Raw genomic sequence first — 25,326 nt, 5'->3', positions numbered from 1 at the left:
GTAATGAGGCCAAGGTCTGACAACTTATTTCGGTAGGGATGAAAAGGAATTTCCACACTTCAGGGCATTAATTATTTTCCCAAATGTTGTAGGATCACCAGCAGGATCCGAGAGAGCACTCGGGATGTAGCTTGATTTTAGCTTTCTTAATTGATGAGGCGCATCTATTTCTCAGTTGTCTGAAAATCAGCCAATCGGCTATTGAGTCTGTTTTTCTAGCTTTGACCCAGGCCTGGTTTTTCAACAAAAGGAGATCTGAAAGTTCTGTGGAATACCAAGGATTAGATCAACTCTTAATTCTAAAGCAGGGGTTCCCAAAGTGGGGGTCGCGAGACGCCGAGGGGGGGGTCGCAAGATGATTTTTAGAATCCTCTTGATGTGACCCCTGAGGTGATTACAACAGATTAACGACAGTATCATTTGCAGGTGACAGGTCACTTTACAGCGCCACAGTCAACATCACAGACGTCACACACACACGTCAGTGTGCACCAGTAGATTTCTTCTGAACAGCTCAAATCAATACACTAGGCTTTAAGCCTAGGATATTATTTTTCAAAATGAAACGTTGGTTAATACCGACCAAAGACGAGACAGAGAGGCCAGCGGAGAAGTCAGCGCAGGAGAGCGGAGAACCGCCGTCAGAAAGGCCATCGACTTCTGGCGCGGGAGGAGGAGGAGACCACCGTAAGGGGGTCCATAAGCAGTCGGACCAGCCTTCCTCCAAGTGTCGCAAGTATCGAGAGGAATATATCCAGTATGGATTCACATGCGTCGTTATCAATGAAGTACAACATCCCCAATGTGTAGTGTGCACTGAGGTGCTTGCACATGAGAGCTTAAAGCCCGTAAAAATGGAGAGAGAATTGCAAGGCCGAAAGAAAGTCATAACTACTAATAAACTAATAAATACAGATCAACTACTAATAAACTAATAAATACAGATCATGTCTGAACGTGGAGGATGATCTCCGAGTCGCCGTCTCCAAAATTAAACCCAGAATGGACTTGCTGTGCTCCACGCATAGTGCCCACCCATCTCATTAGGTGAGATTAAGGCTGAAACATAGTAATTCCCAAAATGTAAATTTGCACCGCAACAATGTTCACATGTTTACTCAGTGCTACAGTTTATGGCTATTACTTTGAGATATTCTTCTGCTAACATGGAAATGAAAGTATTGTGTCAAAATTAAGTTTGCACATGACAGCAACAATGTTCACTCATAAGTTACATGGAGATTACTTTGACTGACGTATTCTGCTTTTATCTTGTAGTAAATTGTTCTATGTAAAATCATATCATGGTTGTCAGGCTGTTCTGTTCTTTTGTGTTGTCGTTATGCCCGTGTTTGGATACGCCTATTAGTGTGTGCGTCCTCTGCGCACGTTTTCTTATGTTTCAGTCACCTCCGGGGATAGTGGGGGTCGCCAGTCTCTGGCACCGTTATTTTGGGGGTCGCGGGCTGAAAAGTTTAGGAACCCCTGTTCTAAGGCATGGCCGTCTCATCCCCTGAACAGTGCAACAAATACCTGCACTTCTTTCAAAACAAAATTGACTGCATCAATGATAATATTCTATCTTCACCCCCCCTTGCTGTTGAGCTCCCCCCACCTGCACTGCCAGTGATTACTCTCCATCTTTTCCACTGTCAATACAGCTGCTGTGACTAAGCTGGTCAGCCAGATGAGGCCCACCACATGCTCTCGAGACCCTCTCCATACATCCTTGGTCAAGACCTACCTGCTTGCCTGCTCTGGTGCCATCTCTGACAGCCATTATCAATAAGTCTTTCACCACCGGACTTGTTCCATCTGAACTGAAATGTGCTGCTGTCACGCCTGATCCTAAAAAACAAGGAGCAAGCCTGTGGATGAGCTCAAAAACGGCTCATATCCAACCTCCCCTTCCATAGCTACTCGAAAGTGCTATGTCCCGCCAACTGCAACAACACCTTGATAGTCAAAACCTACTGGAGCCCTTCCAGTCTGGTTTCAGAGCCAGGCATAGCACAGAGACTGCTCTGGTCAGGGTCACAAATAACCTTCTAGTCTCTACTGACTCTGGAGCTGCCAGCGTCCTCATTCTCCTGCATCTGAGTGCTTCATTTGGTACGGTCAACCACAACATCCTCCTGGAATGGATGGAGAACCTCCTCGGCCTCTCATGGCTGGTCCTGACTGCTCTCACGTTGTCGCCATTGGCTCTAGCAAGTGTGGTGGAAGTCTAGGATTTACCACTCTGTACTTTAGCTCTTCGAAAGGTAAGAATCAAGAAACAAGTCCTGAGTAGCCACAATATCTGAGTCCGGTATTTATTGCTTGCAAACAAGAGACAAGAGCGTAACAGCAGCCCAGCGTAGAACCGGGGGTCCGTTCAGCACAAGTCTGAAGAGACAATGATCAGGTTTGTCTTTTTATACAGTTTGAACATAATAGTAGGCGCCGCCACGGCTACTGGCTGATGGGCTTGTGTTTACGTGAGAAAGGGTGGGAGAGAATGAACAATGGGGAGACTCTCTTACTGATCAATCAGCGCTTTCGTACTGATTAATCGCCGTTCAACATTTCACACCTATCGGCAGGATGCGCCTGTCCCCCCATTATTGCTCTCTCTCACCACTCCCTCAGAGATCACCGCTGTTCATATGGTAAATCATACAGTGCTTCTCAGAACAATGACTATAGAACTTTAGAGGTGTGGCAAGAGAAAATGTCATCACAGTAGTTACACAAGTTGTATCAGTCATATGAAAGTGTATAACCTGAAAATAGTTCTATCAATGTATTTTCCATAACACAAGTCTGACAAATGGTGGTCTGCCAGGGAGTCCCTCAAGGCTTGATCCTTGGGCCGCTGCGTTTCTGTATTTACATGCTACCCATGGGCAACATCATCTGGAAGTATGGGCTTGGTTTCCATTTCTACGCGGGTGACTCTCAGCTATGTCTCCACCAGGAGCAACACCATCAACACTGCCCTCTCACTTCTCACAATTGCCTTAACGACATCAAAGCCCAGATGCAGCAGAGTTTTCTGCAGTTGAACTGCGGAAAGACTGAGGTTACACTGCTTGGCACCCATACCACCATCAAACAATTCACCAACTTCAGCCTCACTGTAGATGGTGTGAAGGTCTTCCCCTCCACTGAGGTCCGTAACCTTGGAATGATATTGGACAGTCAATTATCCCTCGAGGCACACATCAAGGAAATCACCCAAGTTTCTTTTTTCCACCTCAGAAATATTGCAAGAATCCGTCCTGCTCACCCAACCTGCTGCGTCGTCTCATCCACGACTTGATTTCATCCCATCTAGACTACTGCAATGCCCTCCTTGTTGGGGTTTCTGCCAAATGCATCAACCGGCTGCAGTATGTCCAAAACTGTGCTGCGCGGACCCTCACCCACACCTCCCCCCGTGAGCACGTCACCCCTGTGTTATTCAACCTACACTGGCTCATCAGCTCACACATTCACTTCAAGGTCCTGGTCCTCACCTACCAATTCAATTCAAAGTGTTTATTATCATATGCACAGTAGAAAACATGTTTCCCTGTACAACGAAATTCTTGCTTTGCTGTCCGCAGAATGCCAACCAATGTAAAATATACAATACTAAAGAATATACAATATATACTAAACAAAATGTACAAGACAGCAAAATTTAAGGCATAAAATAGCAGCAGCAATAATAATCATAAAACAGTGCAAATGTAGCAGTGCAAGCCATCCATGCCACTGGCCCATCTTACCTGTCTGACCTCATTAAACTGTCCTGCTCTTGCACCCTCCGCTGCTCCAGTTCCATCTCCCTACTGCAGACTAAAGACCATGGGAGGCCGGCCCTTCAGTTGTGCTGCTCCACGGCTGTGGAACACACTCCCTGACCCTGTTAGGGAAGCTGAGTCTGTAACGGCCTTCAAAGCACTTCTCAAAACACACCTTTTCAAACCGGCATTTAATGTTTTTTTAATTTTTTTAATAAAATGTATTATTAATGAAGATGTTCTTTTTTTTTTTTTTTTTTTTCTTGTTACACAGTGCATTGGGTTCAACAAATGCACTTTATAAATCCGATCCATTATTATAATATACATTTTAAGACACAGTTGGTCACAAAGTGTAAGATAGTATGAATGGAAGTTCAATAAGAGGTCAAGACAGACATTTCCTGTGATTCAGATTCCTTCAAAGTCCATTTTATTTATTAGGCTTCTGGCATTTAAATGTAGTAGTTCAACCATTTGTCATTTGAAAATCGTTCGGTCTTTCTTGAGTAACTCCCATGAGGCATAGGCCAATTTTCTAGCCTGTACTGAAACAGGTTTTATTGGCAGTGTATGGGGGAAATGGATTAACAGGGCTCGGACTAGCGTTCCCTCCCCACTTTTAACACCTCCTCCATATTGTCAGATAGGATCCCTGCTCCTCTTCTGTTTGGGTGTACGCCTTCACATTTTTAAAAATTTGTTGTGCTTTTGCTCTCCGGGACCATGACATCCCGCACCATAGAGCTGCCAACTACTATCCTAGAAGGGGTCGAGCAGGGGGGAGCTGTTGCTTAGGCAAGGGTGTGCAGGGAGAGAGGTGGCCTCTGGGCAGATGTGGGTGACTTTGGGGGTGGGGCAGTGGGTGATGGAACAGCTGTTGGCTGGATAGGAGTAGGGGTAGCCACTTCCAGGAGGATAGTGCAGCTGGGGGGGCCGGGGGGAAGCATCAGACTCCTGGGGAGGCTTGGTGGCAACGGTAGGAGCTGAGGATGCTGCTGGGGTCAGGACCGCTGTTGTCAGGGTGGGAGAGGAATCCGATGGGGGCGTCAGGGTCCGATGGAGCTGGAGCATCATGGTCGACAAGATCAAAGCAGTTTGACTGGTTTTCTTCTTCTTACTTGTGACCACCGGTTTGGGGACCGGTCTCGTAATGGGAAGGCACCTGGGCTAAAAAGCTCCCCTACAGCAAGGGCCGAGCTGTAGGAGGTATGCTGTCTCAGCTGGTCCTGGAGACCAATGATACAATCGTCTCTCACTTTCACCTCCTCTGTGAGGTGGAGGATGTCTGCCTGTAATTCTATGAGCCGGTTACATCCTTCACACACAAAAGGTTCCTCTGACTTTAAACAGGAGTCTCCCTTCATAGATACTAAAAACATATTTTAAAGCCACATTTTAAAGTAACCATGTCCTCCGAGTCACAATTTGTGAGCGATAGGGGCAGCTCTTCTGCAGAAGCCTCCTCAATGTCCATTGAAGGAGAATTAAAAGGAGGCATCTTCCAGTATTAAGTTGTGCCCAGATAATCCAGTACAGTAATAACCAGAAGTAAAGAGTAGCAAAATAGAAAAATACAAATGTCTGTATAGGAACAAAAAGACTACGAAGGGTCATACCGTTCATAAAAACCACCATGACGGTATACGCAGCAAGCCAGAGCCCAACCACAGACTTGAAACCAGGCAGCACAAGGACCCACAGTCAAAAAACACGTCCAAAACGCACTTCTCACCAGCAGAACAAACAGCAATGAGAGAGCAGACACTTACCTAATGCGATTTAACCGCCAGGGCCCATCAGACAGCAACGCAGTGAAGCCTGAATTACCAGTGAAGGCCAGGGAGAAAAGTAACTTTAGAGGGAAGGAGTTGTAGAGCAGGCTGGCAGACAAGCAGGGAGGAAGCAGGCGAGTGCTTCACCGGGCAGTTCGAGATTCAAGAGAGCGGGTAATCCCTAGGGTTTCTCACGTTTTGGTAGTAAAAACACAACAGATTCCAGTGAGAGGCAGGGAGTTGAAGACAGCAGCCGAAAATTGTGCGTAATCCTATATGGCAATGTTTGATGGTCGTATTGACATTGTTCTTACCACTCGTGAAGTCAAACAGATCCATTCTTGTCAGTCCGTAGAAGCAATCACAGCTCACTCAGTAGGCAAACAAGGCAATACTGTGGAGTAAAAAATCTTACAAATGGTCAATCCAAATAATGATCAACCAGCTAGCAAGAAATAACAAGTTTTCGAGACGAAAAGCGGCAGCCAAAAAGTTTGTAAGTGTACTCTCACAACGAGTATGACATTACTTGATTGATTGTTTTGATACCGTTCCTCATTCGGTTTCCGTGCATTACAATGAGCACCGTCCTCCAATTTCTACCTCCACCAGCCTCCCCTGCAACACGTACTATATCCAACACAACTGGAGTAGATTTTGATGGTCCTTTTTATCGAAAGCTTCAGCTGTAGAGAACATTGAACCAACCTGTAGTTGACATGTCTCCCTGTGTCTGTAGGTGCTTAATGACACCTGGGTCTCATTCCCCTCCTGGTCGGAGGACTCCACCTTCGTCAGCTCCAAGAAGACCCCCTACGAGGAGCAGCTCCATCGCTGTGAGGATGAGAGGTTTGAGGTAGGTCGGCAGAGATGAGAGAACTACTGGTTTGAGAAGCTTCTATTTACGCTAGTTCTAGAACTACGAGGACAGCTTCTATTTGAAAACATGCACTTCTCTCTCTCAAGGTTATTATAATCAATGAACACCATATTGCATATCTTTTCTCATTAATCTTGATGTTTTAAAATCTTTAAGTGATGAGGTGAGGTTTTAATATAACCCCATGACAGGTTTCTATACCTCACCTGCACATGCACATTTTTAATACATTTTCCTTCACTGTGTTGTCATTTCCTTGTGTGTGAATGAATACAATACAACTGCAGATGATTTCCCTTCTTACTTTAATTGTTATTCTTTTTCTTTCTGTGTCTCTCTCTCTCAGTTGGACGTGGTGTTGGAGACTAACCTGGCCACCATCCGGGTCCTGGAGAGTGTTCAGAAGAAGCTGTCCCGTCTGTTGCCGGAGGACCAGGACCGCTTCCGTCTAGACGACTGTCTGGGTGGAACCTCTGAGGTCATCCAACGCCGGGCCGTCTACCGTATCTATGGCGACAAGGCCCCCGAGATCATAGAGGGGCTGAAGAGGAGCCCGGCCACGGCCGTGCCTGTAGTGCTCAAGAGGTCAGCACACACACACATATACACACACACACACTTACATATGCACAGACACACACATTATATACGGTCAGAATACTCACTTGCCTAATAATTGTGCACGCAGTGTGTGTGTGTGTGTGTATATATATATATATATATATATATATATATATATATATATATATATATATATATATTGGATTTAATCATTTCAGGTGATATGTATTTGTGTAATGAGGGAGGGTTTGGTCTAAAGTGATTAACACCTTATTAAGGTGTGCATAATTATTAGGCAGCTTCATTACCTCAGGTAAAATGGGCCAAAAAAGAGATTTAACTGACACTGAAAAGTCACAAATTGTAAAATGCCTTTCAGACGGATGCAACACTCTTGAAATAACTAAATTATTGAGGCGTGACCACCGGGCAATCAAATGTTTTGTTGCGAATCGGCAACAAGGCATGGAGAAGAAAAGGCGCAAATTAACTGCGAAAGACTTGAGAAGAATTAAACGTGAAGCTACCAGGAACCCATTATCCTCCAGTGCCACCATATTCCAGAACTGCAACCTACCTGGAGTGTCCAGAAGTACAAGGTGTCAAGTGCTCAGAGACATGGCCAAGTTAAAGAAGGCTGAAACACGACCACCACTGAATAAGATTCAAGTTGAAGAGTCAAGATTGGGCCAAGAAATACCTGAAGACAGATTTTTCAAAGATTTTATGGACAGATGAAATGAGAGTGACTCTTGATGGACCAGGTGGATGGGCCCGTGGCTGGATCACAAATGGACACAGGGCACCACTTCGAGTCAGACGCCAGCAAGGTGGAGGAGGGGTACTGGTATGGGCTGCTGTCATTAAGGATGAGCTAGTTGGACCTTTTCGTCTTGAAGATGGACTGAAAATCAACTTCCAAACCTACTGCCAGTTTCTGGAAGATACTTTATTCACGCAGTGGTACAGGAAGAAGTCCACAGCATTCAAGAAGGCCATGATCTTTATGCAGGACAATGCTCCATCACATGCATCCAAGTACTCCACTACTTGGCAAGCCAGCAAAGGCCTCAAAGATGACCGAATAATGACCTGGCCCCCTTCCTCACCTGACATGTGGGCCCTTCTCAAATGTCAGATTTACAGTGAGGGAAGACAATACACCTCTTTGAACAGTATTTGGGAGGCTGTGGTTGCTGCTTCAGCGAAAGTTGATCGTAAATAGATCAAGAAACTGACAGACTCCATTGATGGAAGGCTCATGGCAGCTATTGAAAAGAAGGGTGGCTATATTGGTCACTGAATATTTTTGAAAGGCCAAAAATGTTATTTAATTGTCATTTTGTGTTATTTGTTACACTTGTTTATTCTAAATTTTTGCAGTGAGTTGGAAAAAAATATTTTTGTAATTTAGTTGCCGAATAATTCTGCACACTTATATATTCCCCTGAGGAAGACAAAACTCACATTTCCTTTGTTAAACATTCAAGTTTGAGGTTCAATAACATTTTGGATTGACAGAGCATTGTATTTGTTTAACAATAAAATTAATCCTGAGATATACACGCTGTGTGTGTATATATATATATATATAAGAAATGAGCGGTCTATAATTTTTATGGTACTTTTAGTTTAACAAATAGAGACAGAATATCAACAAAGAAGTCCAGAAAAAAACACATTATATAAAGTTATAAATTCATTTGCATTTGATCGAAGGAAATAAGTATTTGATCCCCTACAAACCAGCAAGAATTCTGGCTCATACAGACCGGTTATATGCCCATGAGGCACACAGATTAGTCCTGTCACTTTAGGAAAAGTACTCCTAATCTCTGCTTGTTATGGGTATAAAAGACACCTGTCAATAGAATCAATCTCTTCCATTCCAACCTCTCCACCACCATGGGCAAGACCAAAGAACATTCAAAGGACATCAGGGTAAGAGTTGTAGACCTGCACAAGGCTGGAATGGGCTACAAGACCATCAGCAAGAAGCTTGGTGAAAAGGAGACAACTGTTGGTGCAATTATTAGAAAATGGAAGAAATACAAAATAACCATCAATCGCACTCGGCCTGGAGCTCCATGCAAGATCTCGCCTCGTGGGGTAAGGATGATCATGAGAAGGGTGAGGGATCAGCCCAGAACTACACGGGAGGAGCTTGGTAATGATCTCAAGGCAGCTGGGACCACAGTCACCAAGAAAACCATTGGTAACACACTACACCGTAACGGATTGAAATCCTGCAGTGCCCGCAAGGTCCCCCTGCTCAAGAAGGCACATGTACAGGCCCATCTGAAGTTTGCCAATGAACACTTAAATGATTCAGAGAAGGCTTGGGAGAAGGTGATGTGGTCAGATGAGACCAAAATTGAACTCTTTGGCATAAATTCAACTCTTCGTGTTTGGAGGGAGAGAAATGCTGAATGCTACAATCCCAAGAACACCATCCCCACCGTCAAACACGGAGGTGGAAACATTATGCTTTGGGGTTGTTTCTCTGCTAAGGGTACAGGACGACTTCACTGCATTGAGGGGCCAATGGACGGGGCCATGTACTGTAAGATCTTGGACGAGAACCTCCCCTCAGCCAGAGCACTGAGGATGGGTCGTGGATGGGTCTTCCAGCATGACAATGACCCAAAACATACGGCCAAGGCAACAAAGGAGTGGCTCAAGAAGAAGCACACTAAGGTCATGGAGTGGCCTAGCTAGTCTCCAGACCTTAATCCTATCGAAAATTTGTGGAGGGAGCTGAAGCTTCGAGTTGCCAAGCAAAAGCCTTGAAACCTTCAGGATTTGGAGAGGATCTGTAAAGAGGAGTGGACCAAAATCCCTCCTGAGATGTGTGCAAACCTGGTGACCAACTATAAGAAACGTCTGACTTCTGTGCTTGCCAGCAAGGGTTTCTCCACCAAGTACTAAGTCATGTTTTGCTTGGGGATCAAATACTTATTTCCTTCGATCAAATGCAAATGAATTCATAACTTTACATAATGTGTTTTTTCTGGACTTCTTTGTTGATATTCTGTCTCTATTTGTTAAAATAAAAGTACCATAAAAATTATAGACCGCTCATTTCTTTGTAATCGGGCAAACTAACAAAATCAGCAGGGGATCAAATAATTATTTCCCCCACTGTGTGTGTGTATATATATATATATATATATATATATATATATATATATATACACATATACACACACACATACATACACACTCTCTCTCTCTCTCTCTCTCACACTTACATAACACACATTAACATAGTTAATTGGAGTGTGTGTGAAGTTACAGCCCAACACTTGTCTCCCCTCTACTCTGTGTGTGTAGATTAAAAGCGAAGGAGGAAGAGTGGAGGGAAGCCCAGCAGGGGTTTAACAAGATCTGGCGGGAGCAGTATGAGAAGGCCTACCTCAAGTCCCTGGACCACCAGGGAGTCAACTTCAAACAGAATGACATGAAGGCTCTGCGCTCTAAGAGCCTTCTCAACGAGATCGAGAGCGTCTATGATGAGGTAAATACACGCGCTCATACACCGTTGTGTGTGTGTGCGCAGGGTTCTCCCCAAAGAATGTAAGAATGGCGCTGCACCACAATATGAACTTGGTGCCGCCAGTATCTCAACATTTCAATGCAAATTAAACGATATGTTTCGTAATGATAGTAAGAGTATCAATCTTTGATCGGCAACAACATTGTTGCGTATTTTGACATGAATAAATGCGAGTCGGTTTTTGATAATGTAATCCAGTGCCACGCTGTTCAAAAATCCTGGGGAGAACCCTGCACACACACACCACTGTGTGTGTGTGTACCTCTAAAGCATCAACGTGCTGCTAACTATGGAGGCTGTCCTGATAGGACCCGTCAGATGGCACAACCCAAGATGACAAAACAGTGGATGGAGCTACACGGCTCGTGCTTCTGAAATAGAGACAGAGCGTTAATGCACTTGACAACCTAGACACACACGGCAGTGGCTTCTGACGGACGTGGCTGGCACACACAAACTGATTATTGTGATTTTCGACGTTGCCGCTAAATGTGTCAATGATTACATCTGATTTCTTATTTTTTCCACCTTTTCATGAACCAGATGTTATCTGAAAGATGGACATTATCAAGACTAGGGAAAGACTCAGCCCTTGCTGTTGTGTGTGCATGTTGTGTGTCTGTGTGTGTCACTCCCAGCGCCAGGAGCAGAGCACAGAGCAAGGAGGTGTGGGCCAGCAGGGGCGCGATGGCTCCAGCGGCGGTGGGGCAGCGGTGGTCAGCGAACCCCACATGGTGTTCACGTACGAGGACAAGCAGATCTTAGAGGACGCGGCGGCCCTCATCATCTACCACGTCAAACGGCAGCCTACCATCCACAAAGACGACAAGGACCACATCAAGCGCATCATCCAGCACTTCGTCCCCGACCTCTTCTTCTCCCACCGCGGCGAGCTCAGCGAGACTGAGGAGTGGACGGACGAGGAGGCCGATGCGGAGGAAGGAGGAGGAGAGGGAGGACCAGGAGGAAGAGCAAGCATACCCGGAGCAGTCACTTCCTCAGGCGGACCCCCCCAGCCTCAGTCCCACCCACCCCAGCAGCTGAATGGAGAATCACGGCGACGACGCTGGATCTCCCCCCAGCCCGCTGACCTGGGCAGAGTCACGGCCACCTCGGGAACCGAAATGGAGCTGGAGGGAGAGAAGGTGGACCTCCGCGACTCAGAGGCGGAGCATCAGAAGGAGATGGACGGAGTGTACAACCTGCTCTTCGTCAACAACAACTGGTACTTCTTCCTGAGGCTGCACCAGACGCTGTGCTCGCGGCTGCTCCGGGTGTACCGCCAGGCGGAGAGGCAGCTGCTGGACCACCGGGCCGAGCAGAACCGAGAGAGGCTGATGATGGCCGAGGGCCGCCGGGACAAGGCCAGCGACCTGGCCATGGAGCTGCGCCTCAAACAACCTAGTGAGTGAGTGAGTGAGTGAGAGAGCTAAGCTGCAAACAACCCAGTAAGAGAATACATTCACAAACATACTCTCACACACACACACTTTTCTCTCAGGATTTTTATTTTTTTAAATGTAAATTAATTTTTTTAACCACTACAGATATTTCATACACATTGTTATGGGAGGGAGCACACTGTCAAATAAATACCAAATGGATTCAAGTTAATCTTTACCATATGTTCCTGTGTGAGGGAAGCCCCCTAGCTAGTGTTCACTATTCTGTGTGTGTGTAGGTAAAGCTGGAGGAGAAGTAACTGTGGTGCGTGTATGTGTGTGTGAATCAAATGAGGCTTTAATAATATTGGATACTTATTACAAGGCGTTTGAAACTCTGAGAGTAGCAACCATCTCAACTTTGTGCAACAATTTGTGTGGAAGTTTCACAGTGTAAACATAGCTAGCTAGCTAGCTAGCTAGCTAACTAAAAGCTAACATTAACGTCTTACGTTAAGTGTTAATAAGAATCAAAACATGTTAGGTCGTTTCTTACCTTTCTTCTTGAACGTAATTGCCGTCCATAGCAATCGCGATAAGCAGCACAAATGAGTCGTGTTTGGATGCCGAAGTAGGCTCGCAAAGCCAGGAGCAACACTTGTAAAATAATGATGTAGTCTGTCATTGTTGTTGTGCTTGAGGAGAATACAGTGGCGTAATGACTTGGCTCTCTAGCCCATGGAAAAGCAAGCCGATTTTTAGAGGGTTGGCGAGTTGAACCAACTGTGAGCCGGCACCAGCCCAGAACCAGAACTAGGTTTGAGTTGGTGGAAAGGGGGTAACTGTGGTGCATGTGTGTGTATAGAGGTAAAGCTGGAGGAGAAGTTTCTGGTGTGTGTGTGGAGGGGGGGAGGGTAGCAAAGCTGGAGGAGAGGTTATTTGTGTGTGTGGGGGGGGTGAAGCTGGAGGAGAAGTTACTGCTGTGTGTGTGCAGGCAAAGCTGGAGGAGACGTTTCTTGTGTGTGGTGGGGGGGGGGGGTGAAGCTGGAGGAGAAGTTATTGGTGTGTGTGTAGGTAAAGCTGGAGACGTTACTGGTGTGTGTGTGTGTGTGGAGGTAAAGCTAGAGGAGAAGTTACTGGTGTGTGTGTGGAGGTAAAGCTGGATGAGAAGTTACGAGTGTGGGGAGGGGGGTGAAGCTGGAGGAGAAGTTACTGGTGTGTGTGTGCAGGCAAAGCTGGAGGAGAAGCTTCTTGTGTGTGGTGGGGGGGGGGGGTGAAACTGGAGGATAAGTTATTGGTGTGTGTGTGTGGAGGTAAAGCTGGAGGAGAAGTTGTTGGTGTTTGGGGGGGGTAGCAAAGCTGGAGGAGAGGTTATTGGTGTGTGTGTGTGTGTGTGTGTGTGTGTGTGTGGAGGTAAAGCTGGAGGAGAAGTTACATGTGTGTGGAGGGGGGGTGGAGGACGATGAGCTGGAGGAAAAGTTATTGGTGTGTGTGCATGCAAAGCTGGAGAAGCTGTTCCTGGTGTGTGTGTGTGTGTGGGGGGGGGGTAAAGCTGGAGGAGAAGTTACGTGTGTGGGGGGGGGGGGTAGCAAAGCTGGAGGAGAGGTTATTGGTGTGTGTGTGGAGGTTAAGTTGGAGGAGAAGTTACGTGTGTGGGGGGGGGGGGTAGCAAAGCTGGAGGAGAGGTTATTGGTGTGTGTGTGGAGGTTAAGCTGGAGGAGAAGTTACGTGTGTGTGTGTGTGGGGGGGGGGTGGTAAAGCTAGAGGAGAAGTGGTGTGTGTGTGTGTTGTGGTTGATGTCTCGGATTTACCCCTCTGTACTTCAGCTCTTCGGAGGTGAGATTCAAGAAACAAAGTCCTGAGTAGCCACAATATCTGAGTCTGGTATTTATTATTGCTTGCAAACAATAGACAAGAGCGTAACAGCAGCCCAGCGTAAATCCGGGAGTCTGTTTTGCGCAAGTCTTAAGAGGCGATTCTTAGGGTTGTCTTTTATACAGATGAAACATAATGGTAGGCGCCACAAAGGCTATCACCTGCGAGCTTGTGCTTACTTGAGAGGTGACGGGAGAGAAAGAACAATGGGAAGACTTTCTTATTAATCAGTCGGTGTTCAACTTTTCACACTTATCCACCTTCCTGTCGGCAAGATGTGTCTGTCCCTTTATTGTCGCTCTCCCCCACCACTCCCTCCGAAATCACCGCTATCCATATGGTAATCATACGCCGTGAAAGCTGGAGGAGAAGTTCTGTGTGTGTGTGGAGGGGGGTGGAGGACAATGAGCTGGAGGAGAAGTTATTGGTGTGTGTGGAGGTAAAGCTGGAGGAGAGGTTTCTTGTGTGTGGGGGGAGGGCATAGCTGGAGGAGAAGTTACGTGTGCGTGTGTGGAGGTGAAGCTGGATAAGTTTTTGGTGTGTGTGCGCGCAGGTAAAGCTGGAGGAGAAGTTACTTGTGTGTGTGTGGAGGTAAAGTTACGTGTCTGGGGGGGGTTAAGCTGGAGGTGTGTGTGTGTGGAGGTGAAACTGGAGGAGGCGTGTGTGTGGAGGTAAAGCTGGAGGGGAGGTTCCGTGTGTGTGTGTGGGGGGGGGGGGGGGGCATAGCTGGAGGAGAAGTTATTGGTGTGTGGGGAGGGTAGCAAAGCTGGAGGAGAGGTTATTTGTGTGTGTGTGTGGAGGTAAAGCTGGAGGATAATTTATTGGTGTCTGTGTGTGTTTCTGGGGGGGGAGGGTAGCAAAGCTGGAGGAGAGGTTTCGTGTGTGTGGGGGGGGGGCATAGCTGGAGGAGAAGTTACGTGTGTCTGGAGTTAAAGCTGGAGGAGAAGTTATTTGTGTGTGTGGGGGAGGAGAGGTTCTTTGTGTGGGAGTGTGGAGGTAAAGCTGGAGGAGAAGTTATTGGTGTGTGTGTGGAGGAGAAGTGTGTGTGTGGAGGTGAAGCTGGAGGAGTTCTGTGTGTGGGGGGGGGGGGTAAAGCTTGAGAAGTTACTGGGGTGTGTGTGTGTTGGTAAAGCTGGAGGAGAAGTTATTTGTGTGTGTGTGTGTGGGGGGGGGGGGGGGGGGGGGGGTAAAGCTGGAGGAGAAGTTCCAGTGGTGTGTGTGTGTGTGGAGGAGAAGTGTGCGTGTGTGTGTGGAGGTAAAGCTGGAGGAGTTCTGTGTGTGGGGGGGGGGTAAAGCTTGAGAAGTTACTGGGGTGTGTGTGTGTGTTGGTAAAGCTGGAGGAGAAGTTATTTGTGTGTGTGGGGGGGGGGGGTAAAGCTGGAGGAGAAGTTCCAGTGGTGTGTGTGTGTGGAGGTAAAGCTGGAAGAGAAGTTACATGTGTGTGTGTGGAGGAGAAGTTTTTTGTGTGTGTGTGGAGGTAAAGCTGTTGGAGAAGTTACTGTGGTGTGTCTCTGTGTGTGCCAGGTGAGGTAGAGCTGCTGGAGGAGGTGTGTGTGTGGGGGGAGGTTTTGCTGGATCAGTTGTACCCAGTATTGACCCAACCCCCCCCCCCCCCCCCCCCCCCAGGTGAGGTGGAGCTGGAGGAGTACTACCCAGCCTTCCTGGACATGGTGCGGAGCCTGCTGGACGGTAACCTGGAGTCCACTCAGTATGAAGACACCCTGAGAGAGATGTTCACCATCCATGCCTACATTGGCTTCACCATCGACAAGCTTATCCAGAACATCATCAGACAGGTAACTGCTGCTGCTTGGCACATCAGAAGAACATTTAACCTAAAAAAAATATACACATTTTATTTTATTTTTTTAATCTACCAGCTGTAGACAGGTGTTTTTACCAACATTAAGACAAAAAAACAAACAAATTTGTATGATTTCTGATGCATTGAAAATAACTGCACAGAACGAACTTCCTGTACTAGGCTTTCTCTTTCGCGCCAATCCCTGTCAAAATGCCGCTAAATATTTCCCGCTGCATGTTTTCCATCTCTTCCAACCACTGTCAGGACTGCAGAGTCACTCCCTATCCTCAAGATCCTTTATTTGTCACGTGCATACACGTATACAGTGAAATGCAAAAGTGACAGTGCCACAGAGGAGTGCAACAATAAATTAAAAAATAAATAGAATATAGACAGCACTATAAACAGCAATGTAAGCAATGTACACAATGGAATGGCTATATACAATGGCAATGACAGGTTGACAGTCCAGTTAATTACAGTGAAAAGATGAGTCTGCAATGGGTAATCATGTGTGCGCGTATGTGTTATGATGTCAGTGAGTGTGTGAGTGACTTGAGGGGGGCACTGGTGGGGTCGTCGTTGATGATCCTGATGGCATGGGGGAAGAAACTCAGTCTAAGCCTCTCTGTTCTTGCTGCATGACAGCGAAGGTGTTTGCCTGACCGCAGCAGCTGGAACAGTCCGTTTTTCGGGTGGTGAGGGTCCTTCATTATCCTGTAGGCTCTGGTCCTACACCTCCTGGTGTACAGGACATGGAGAGGGGGGGTTGGAGCTCCCATGGTCCTTTCTGCAAGGCGTACCACCCTTTGCAGAGCTCGCCTGTCCTGGGCCGTGCTGTTACCGTACCAGACGGTGATGTTACCAGCCAGGATGCTCTCCACAGCTCCAGAGTAGAAGGACTGAAGGATCCTTTAAACTTTAAATTTTCTCAGCTGCCTGAGATGTAACAGGTGTTGCCTTGCCTTTCCCACCAGTGTGCTGATGTGGGTAGTCCAGGTCAGGTCTTCTGTGATGTGGACTCCCAGGTATTTAAAACTGCTCACCCTGTCCACAGCAGTCCCACCGATGTCCAGCGGTGTGTAGGTCTTTAGTTGTTGTGCTCTCCTGAAGTCCACAATCAGTTCTTTTGTCTTGGAGACATTCAGGATGACGCTATTCTCCTGACACCAGAGTGACAGGTCCGCCACCTCGTCCAGGTAGGCTTTCTCATTGTTGTCTGAGATCAGCCCCACCACGACTGTGTCGTCCGCAAACTTAATGATGGAGTTGTCGCTGGACTTAGCCACACAGTCGTGGGTGTACAGGGAGTAGAGGAGGGGGCTAAGGACGCAGCCCTGGAGGGACCCTGTGCTCAGGATAAGTGAGCTGGAGGTGTGTCTACCCACCCTGACCACCTGTGGCCTGGCCGTCAGGAAGTCCAGGATCCAGGCACACAGGGGAGTGTTCAGTCCTAATCCAACCAACTTTTCAGCCAGTCTGGTGGGGACTATGGTATTGAACGCTGAGCTGTAGTCTATAAACAGCATTCTCACATAGCCCTCCTTCTGACTGTCAAGGTGAGAGAGAGTGGTGTGGAGGACCTGGGAGACTGCATCATCTGTGGATCTGTTTGGTCTGTATGCGAACTGCAGCGGGTCGGAGGGAGGGAGGAGCAGATGTAGTCCTTAATCAGCCTCTCAAAGCACTTCATAGCCGGCGCGCTAGCGGTGGTGTTTCCAGCCTCAAACCATGCATAAAAAGAGTTCAGGTCTTCGGCTAGGGAGGCGCCTGCACTTCCAGTTGAGGGGGTGATCTTGACCGTTCTTGTTGGTACAATGCTGTCGGCTAATGTTGAAATGAAGTCCAAGACATTCTCTGCAAACTCGCTGACATCGCTGGAACTTGATTGGAACATATCCCAGTCGACGTCACTCAGCACTTGTAGCACAGCCTCTGATTGGTCGGACCACCGCTTTCCCTCCCTCTTCACGACCGCTTCCTGTAAGATCCTCTGTTTGTAAACATCAACAAAATGGCGGAGTGGTCTTCTGCCGTAGACTAAAGACCCATCTCTTTAGGGTACACCTGGGCTCCTCCTCTTCCTCAGACCTCTCCACCCTCTAACACCCTATTGTACATTGAACATGAACTTGAAAAAAAAGAAAACCCTAACAACTTGTTTTCTTCCTTTCTCCAGCACTGTGACTGCCGATGGCACTTCTTATGGAAGGTTTTTCTGATGATGACTGATGTATTGTTGATTCACTTACTTAGACAAATGTACTTGTTGTAAGTCACTTCGGATAAATACATCTGCTCAATGACTTAAATCTACATTGTAGCCAGATTTAAAGGGACAATTCACTCCATAATCAGTTGCCAGATGTTCTCAACCCACACCATTGTTTGTCTTGATCCAGTTTTTCATGCTATCACCTCCAATGAATGAAACGCATACGCACAGAACAAAATAAGTAAATTGGATGGTGCTTGTTTGTTTTTTTTTTTTCCCATTGTCTGACTAATGTCTTCCATTCTCTCTCTCTTCTCTCCCTCCATCCCCCTGTAGTTACAGCACCTGCCCTGTGTATATCCATTAGTTACTGGAGCTATTTTACTCTCTGGCTAAAAAAGAAGAGGAAATAACTTTTAATTATTTTAAAATTAATTATACTTTTGACCTGGGTCTTGTTCAAGCGGGGCCCAGTGTTGCAGAAGCATCATAAAACTCTTCTCTGGTGTGAGGTTACATTCTCTCTCTTCTGTCCCTCCCTCCCTCCACCCCCTGTAGTTGCAGCACCTTGTAAGTGACGAGGTGTGCCTGCAGGTAGCAGAGCTGTACCTGGTGGAGAGGAAGAGGGGGGCTGCAGGTGGCAACCTCTCCTCCCAGTGTGTGAGGGCCGCCTGGGAGACCAGCTACCAGTGGAAGGCTGAGAGGGTCATGGCTGAGGAGAACTGCTTCAAGGTAACATGTCGTCTGTGTGATTTAGAAACTTGGGCATTGAATTGAATAGAAACTTTGCCAGATGTATTTCTCAAACAATGGTTGATGGGAATGTCTTTTGTTGTCTTTGATTATACCATTGTAACAAGATCCGTGACACAGAGGCGGACTCGAGGTTGCTGGTGTGGGAAAATCCCGTTTATTTTATAAATGTTTCTCAGGACTTTCCAGTCCCCGCTTTCCAGCCCTCCTCCTCCAAAGCAGAGGCACACATATCTTAAACCATTTCGTTAACGAGGCTTCATTCGCAACAGGTGCGCAACGAAGCCTCGTTTTCGTAAACCCCGGCCACGGTCCTGTAGCTCCCTCTACAGGCCGAACGCTGCATGTCCCCCCACAACCATATTTAGCCATTGGGTTTTATTCAGCCACGGCTGTATATTTAATTCTCATTATCATTGAGGCCCGGCCAGTAAGACTTAATCTTCCTCTATCAACAAAAACAAAGATACGGCCCACAGGCCGCAATCAGCCCATTGGTGGTCCAGTTGTTGTTTTTTGTTGCGCAAATCACCCACTGGCCTGATTGGAGTTTGAGTAGGCTCCTGTAACACTGTAACATTATGTTAGTTGGTTGTAATGAGCGATTTTGTATTGTTTGTCCAGGTGATGTTTATCCAGAACAAGGGTCAGGTGACGTTGAACATCGAGCTGCTAGACACGGAGGAGAATCAAGCCGATGACCCGTTGGATGTTCAGGTAACACTACCTCCTCTAATAAGAATAATAATTTATTACATTGCTTCAGTGCTTTTTATGATCCAAGAATAATCGCAAAGTTCCTAAAATAAAAGATCAAATAGAAAAATTGTCAAAAACCCCCAAAACAAAAGCAAATCAAACAAATATATAAAACCATACCATAAAAGCAGTAAACAAAGTCTTGGAGGAAGGGTAGGCCAGCTGATAAAGATGGGTCTTAAGGCCTGCTTTAAAAGCCCCAACTGTCTGAATAGCCCTTAGATTGTAAGGAAGAGAGTTCCAAAGGCGTGGAGCGTAGGAGGAAAAGGCACGGTCCCCCATTGTGTGGAGCCTGTTTCTGGGTCCTGCATCTCTGGACACTTGTGTAACGACAGCCCCTTTAGACAGCCGTGCGGCATCCCAAACCCACCCTTGCCCCTTCCCTCTACTGTCAACCCTTCTCTCATTTACCTTTTAGTCATTCAGCAGAAGCTTTTATCCAAAGCGACTAACAATAAGTACATTTGTCTAAGTAAGTCAACTATATAAACTATACTATATCAACAATATATCAGTTATCGTAAGTAAAACCTTTGATAAGAACAAGTGCCATCGTCAGTCACAGTGCTAGAGAGGTTATGTACAATAGGGTGTTTGGGGGTGGAGAGGTCTGAGGAGGAGGAACCCAGGTGTAGCCTAAAGCGGATATTTCTTGCTCTACCCCACCCTCTTCCCCCTGGGGCTCCTTGACCCAATGGTAAACTGGAAAAACATGAGGTTATTGAGTTGACCACATATGTAATTGAATATCCCCGTGTTGTGCTGTGAGATGTCCTGACGTTCTAATATGATAATATTGACGTCCTGACGTTGTCCTGATGTTAACATCTCCCTCTCTTCTCTCAGTGCCTGTCCAGCTACATGGAACAGTTTGTGGGGACAGAGTCCTCCCTGTGCTCCCAGGGCGAAGGGTACTTCTTCAAACCTGTATATCTGCCCAGGTAGATTGTGGAGCAGTCACTTACTGTGTTTACACATTGTTGTTGTTTCTCTTTCTTTACCACAGACGTGTTTCGAGTTACAACAGCTTAAAGATGCATTTTAGAACGTTTGTTGCTAATTCCTAAAATAAAATGTTAGCTTACGTGTTGACTGTATGGTTCATGACATTATGTTCATTGACCTCATTAGACCACACAGTCCTCAGTTTAAGACCAACAAACTTTTGCAAAATAAGCTTTTGGTCATGGGTGTGGGGGGGTGTGCCCCTTTCTGTCCAATCAGGTAATTTCTTGACACTATTTCTGTCTATTTAAGGGACCCTTACAAATGTTATAACTAGTGGCTGAAATTACACAAAAGTTCTGTAGAGCATCTTGAACACAAAAGGAGTAGTATTCCTGCTATGTGTAGTGTCCTGGTTAAACGGTAGCTTCCTGTGTAGACATGGAGTTCCTCAGCATACATGTCTGTGTAATTACTAATGCTCCCTACCACCCCCTGTAGGAACCTGCGTCACTTCCGGCGCTGGCAGGTTCGCCAGGTGGAGGCCATGCGCTGCAGGCGGGAGTGGCACCGACAGCTGGGCTTGGAGAGTGCCGGGAGCCTGGACTGCCGCTTCAAACTCAACACCCACAAGATGGTGTTCGTCATGAACTCCGAGGACTACATGTACCGCCGCGGGGCACTCGTCAAAGCCAGAAAGGTACGGGGGAGACGAGTGGAATGTTCAATGGTGCTTATTTGAATTTCTCTTAGTGGAGGGAGAAATCACATTACGGGCACATTGTTGTGCGTGGAACTGAATTGTAATGCATGGAAAGGAATAAGAAATTACTCATTGCATTCCATGCATTACAATGAGCCTGTCCTGGTGGATTTCCACCTCCACCAGCCTCCCGTGACTTCTGTGTCCTGTACTCATGTCTGGGATGATGGAGTGTGGTAAGGTCGAGGTCTGCTACGTTATGATGTGCATGAATTCCATGCTGCCTGGTGTTGTCCTGGTGTTACCTCGTCATCGTCCTGTCTGGTGTGACCTACATTTACATAGTCCTGTCTGTGACCTAGTCATAGTCCTGTCTGCTGTTACTGTAATAAGGTCCTGAACACAGAGGCGGACTCAAGGTTGGTGATAGGGAATATCCCGTTTATTTAGAATCTTGATTTACTTCCTTATGGCTTTTCAGTCTCTGTCCTTAGCTTTTCAGCCGTTCCTCTTCTCTCCTCGTAGTTGTCCAGCCCCCCTCCTGAAAGCAGAGGCACACGCATCTTAAACCATTTCGTTAACGAGGCTTCATTCACAACAGGTGCGCAACAAAGCCTCGCTTCCGTAACCCTGGACACGGTCCTGTAGCTCCCTCTACAGGCCGAACGCTGCATGTCCCCCCACATACCCCCACCGCCCGACACAGGCCGGGGACACGACGGCCGACAACCTGCCCCCCCCCCCCCCCCCCGCACGGGAGAGGAAGTCTGCCACGACCATCTGCGCCCCCGGTCTGTGCACGACCGAAAAGTTGAAGGGCTGCAACGCGAGATACCACCGGGTGATCCTCGCGTTCACATCCTTCATGCGGTGGAGCCATTGGATGGGAGCATGGTCGGAATAGAGGGTGAAAGCGCGACCCAGCAGGTAGTAGCGGAGGGCGCCGACCGCCCACTTGATGGCGAGGCACTCCTTCTCCACCGTGCTGTACCGGCCCTCCCTCTCTGACAGTTTGCGGCTAAGGTACAGCACCGGCCGGTCAGCCCCCTCTACCCGCTGGGTCAGCACTGCTCCCAGGCCTCTATCCGACGCGTCCGTCTGTAGGGAGAAAGGGAGGTTAAAATCAGGCGCATACAGGACCGTTTCTCCACAAAGAGCGCCCTTAAGGGCCTCGAACGACCCCTGGCACTGGCCCGACCATTGGACCGGATCCGGGGCACCCTTCCGGGTGAGGTCCGTCAAGGGACTGGCCAGCTCGGAGAAGCCCGGCACGAACTGCCGGTAATAGCCAGCCAGCCCCAGGAACGCCCTCACCTCCTTCTTAGTCCTGGGCCGCGAATAGGCGGCGATGGCCGCAGCCTGCAACCTGCGGCCGCACCTCCCCTCGACCCAAGTGGTACCCCAGATACTGGATCTCCCTCCGCCCGATCACGCACTTTTTCGGGTTGGTCGTCAGCCCCGCCTGCCTCGGACCGCAGGTGTTACTGTGAATGACAATGTCATCCAGGTAGGCAGCAGCATAGGCAGAGTGCGGCCGCAGAATGCGGTCCATGAGGAGCTGAAAAGTGGCTGGGGCTCCGAACAACCCGAAAGGGAGCACCGTGAACTGATATAACCCGAGCGGAGTGGAGAATGCAGTCTTCTCCCGGGATACCGGCGAGAGGGGAATCCCCAGTCACACTCCTCGACCACACCCAGCTCCAGCATGGCTTCCAATTCCTTGCACACAATGTCTCGTTTGTGTACCGGCAACCTATAGGGATGCGTGCGCACCGTTAAACCCGGCTGCGTTTCTATATGGTGGTCGATAAGCGTAGTCCGACCGGGCAGGGGAGAGAACACGTCAGCGAACCTAGCTTGCAAATCTGCAACATCTGTGGCCTGGCTAGCAGAGAGATGGTTATCAATACCGACCGGAGTGCTAACTTTTGATTTTGGACTTCCGGTCCGAACTCATCTCTTTCTGGAATTATTGTAGCCAGAGCAACAGTGACCACGTCGTTCCATTTTTTAAGGAGATTTACGTGATACACCTGCAAGCTATCCCCCTGGTCCAAGCGTACTACCTCATAATCCACGTCCCCCATGCGACGTGTGACCACAAACGGCCCTTGCCACTTCGCGAGTAATTTCGTGCTGGAGGTGGGTAACAGTACAAGCACCTTGTCTCCCGGTATAAATTCTCGCAGGTTAGTTCCCCTGTCGTATAGGCGCTTTTGACGCTCCTGGGCTTGCTGCAAATGCTCGCGTGAGATAACCCCTAGGGCGTGGAGCTTTGTGTGCAAGTCCAGGACATATTGAATCTCATTTTTACTGTCGCTAGACCCTCCCAATTTTCTTTAAGAAGGTCTAGGACACCCCGGGGCTTACGCCCGTAGAGTAATTCAAACGGGGAAAACCCGGTGGAAGCTTGGGGGACTTCCAGTACCGCAAACAGCAGGGGATCTAGCCATTTATGCCAATTTCGACTATCCTCGTGTACAAACTTCCGGATCATTGATTTCAAGGTCCGATTGAACTGCTCACAAACGCCATCCGTGGCCGGGTGGTACACACTGGTTCGAATCGCCTTGATGTTCAACAACCCGTATAGAGGGTGCGTGACATAAAATTGGTGCCCTGGTCGGTGAGAATCTCTTTCGGGATTCCCACCCGGGAGATCACTTGAAACAATGCCTGCGCTACACTCCTGGCAGAAATATTGCGCAGCGGTATTGCCTCGGGGTATCGGGTTGCGTAATCTATCAAGACCAACACAAATCGATACCCCTGTGTACACCGATCAAATGGCCCGATAATATCCATGGCAATGCGGTCGAATGGGTTCTCGACCAATGGTAAGGGCCGCAACGGGGCCCTGGGAATGGCTGGGGGATTTACCAATTGACATTCGCGACAGGAAGCGCACCACCTACGCATCTCTGCCCGAATTCCCGGCCAATAAAATCGAGCCATTATACGGTTTAGTGTCTTATCATAACCTAAATGGCCCGCCATGGGGTTGAAATGAGCCGCCTGGAAGACCATTTTCCGGCGGCTACGGGGAACCAACAACTGGGTTACTTCCTCCTGACTATGTGAGTCACGACTTACTCGGTATAACCTGTCGCTGATAATCGCAAAATAGGGGTGGGCGCACACTGTGTCTGGCCGTACCAAAGTACCATCAATCGCTATCACTTGGTCATAGGCCGATCATAGGGTCTCGTCACGAGACTGCTCGAGGGGGACATGGTCCCGCCCCGGAGCCGGCGACGGTGTTCCTCCGGTGTGAGGCCCAGGCGGTCACGAATTGCCCGGGCTAGGGAGGGATAATCCCTCCTGACAGGAGGGGCAGCAGATGGTATGCCCACTCGCCGTCCGGCCACCCCGAGATCCTCGCTGTCCCCTCGAACACCGCCAGGAACGCCTCCGGGTCGTCCAGGTCCCCCATTTTCTGGAGGTGGACCTTGGGGGGACCTTGTGCCGACCCGGGCGCCGGCGATGGCCCAGACGAGCTTCCGGAGGAGGGTACGGTCCTCAGCCCTCGCCTTCCGCCATCTCCCCCACCGCAGTCTGGTTCTCCTGCTGCAGGTGGGCCTGCTGCTCTAGGATCATTGTCATCCTGGCGATGGCCAAACTCAACGTCTCCATCTCCTCTGTGTCCCAGGTTGGGCGCCAATGTAATAAGGTCCTGAACACAGAGGCGGACTCGAGGTTGGTGATGGGGAATATCCCGTTTATTTAGAATCTTGATTTACTTCCTTATTGCTTTTCAGTCTCTGTCCTTAGCTTTTCAGCCGTTCCTCTTCTCTCCTCGTAGTTGTCCAGCCCTCCTCCTGAAAGCAGAGGCACACACATCTTAAACCATTTCGTTAACGAGGCTTCATTCGCAACAGGTGCGCAACAAAGCCTCGCTTCCGTAACCCTGGCCACGGTCCTGTAGCTCCTTCTACAGGCCGAACGCTGCATGTCCCCCCACAGTTACCTAGTCATGGTCCTGTCTGATGTTACCTCGTCATAGTCCTTGTGTTACCTCGTCATGGTCCTGTCTGGTGTTACCAAATCATAGTCCTGTTGTTCCCTCATCATCGTCCTGGTGTTACCTAGTCATAGTCCTGTCTGGTGTTACCTAGTCATGGTCCTGTCTGATGTTACCTCATCATAGTCCTTGTGTTACCTCGTCATGGTCCTGTCTGGTGTTACCAAATCATAGCCCTGTCTGGTGTTACCTCGTCATGGTCCTGTCTGGTGTTACCTCGTCATGGTCCTGTCTGGTGTTACCTCGTCATAGTCCTTGTGTTACCTCGTCATGGTCCTGTCTGGTGTTACCAAATCATAGTCCTGTTGTTCCCTTGTCATAGTCCTG

The 25,326-nt window shown here is 48.1% G+C and overlaps 1 protein-coding gene across 5 annotated transcripts in view; it reads left to right on the top strand.

Annotated features, from left to right (window-relative positions):
• Window positions 1–25,326, top strand: part of LOC310824221 (paired amphipathic helix protein Sin3b-like) — a gene marked incomplete at its 5' end in the record, with an annotated part of 57,931 nt that overhangs the window by 22,926 nt on the left and 9,679 nt on the right. For all 5 annotated transcript variants that reach the window (XM_083697044.1, XM_083697043.1, XM_083697042.1 and 2 more), the window contains 9 exons: window positions 6,285–6,401; window positions 6,772–7,010; window positions 10,320–10,503; window positions 11,181–11,946; window positions 15,426–15,595; window positions 18,377–18,550; window positions 19,196–19,288; window positions 20,177–20,271; window positions 20,777–20,975. In XM_083697044.1, coding sequence (XP_083553170.1) covers window positions 6,285–6,401; window positions 6,772–7,010; window positions 10,320–10,503; window positions 11,181–11,946; window positions 15,426–15,595; window positions 18,377–18,550; window positions 19,196–19,288; window positions 20,177–20,271; window positions 20,777–20,975 — 2,037 coding nt within the window. The remainder of the gene's footprint in view (window positions 1–6,284; window positions 6,402–6,771; window positions 7,011–10,319; window positions 10,504–11,180; window positions 11,947–15,425; window positions 15,596–18,376; window positions 18,551–19,195; window positions 19,289–20,176; window positions 20,272–20,776; window positions 20,976–25,326) is intronic.

The sequence above is a fragment of the Argentina silus genome (genome assembly GCF_951799395.1).
Source record: "Argentina silus genome assembly, chromosome: Y".
NCBI lineage: Eukaryota > Metazoa > Chordata > Actinopteri > Argentiniformes > Argentinidae > Argentina > Argentina silus.
The sequence above is the reverse complement of the archived record's forward strand: the minus strand, read 5'-3'. Positions and strand labels throughout refer to the sequence as shown.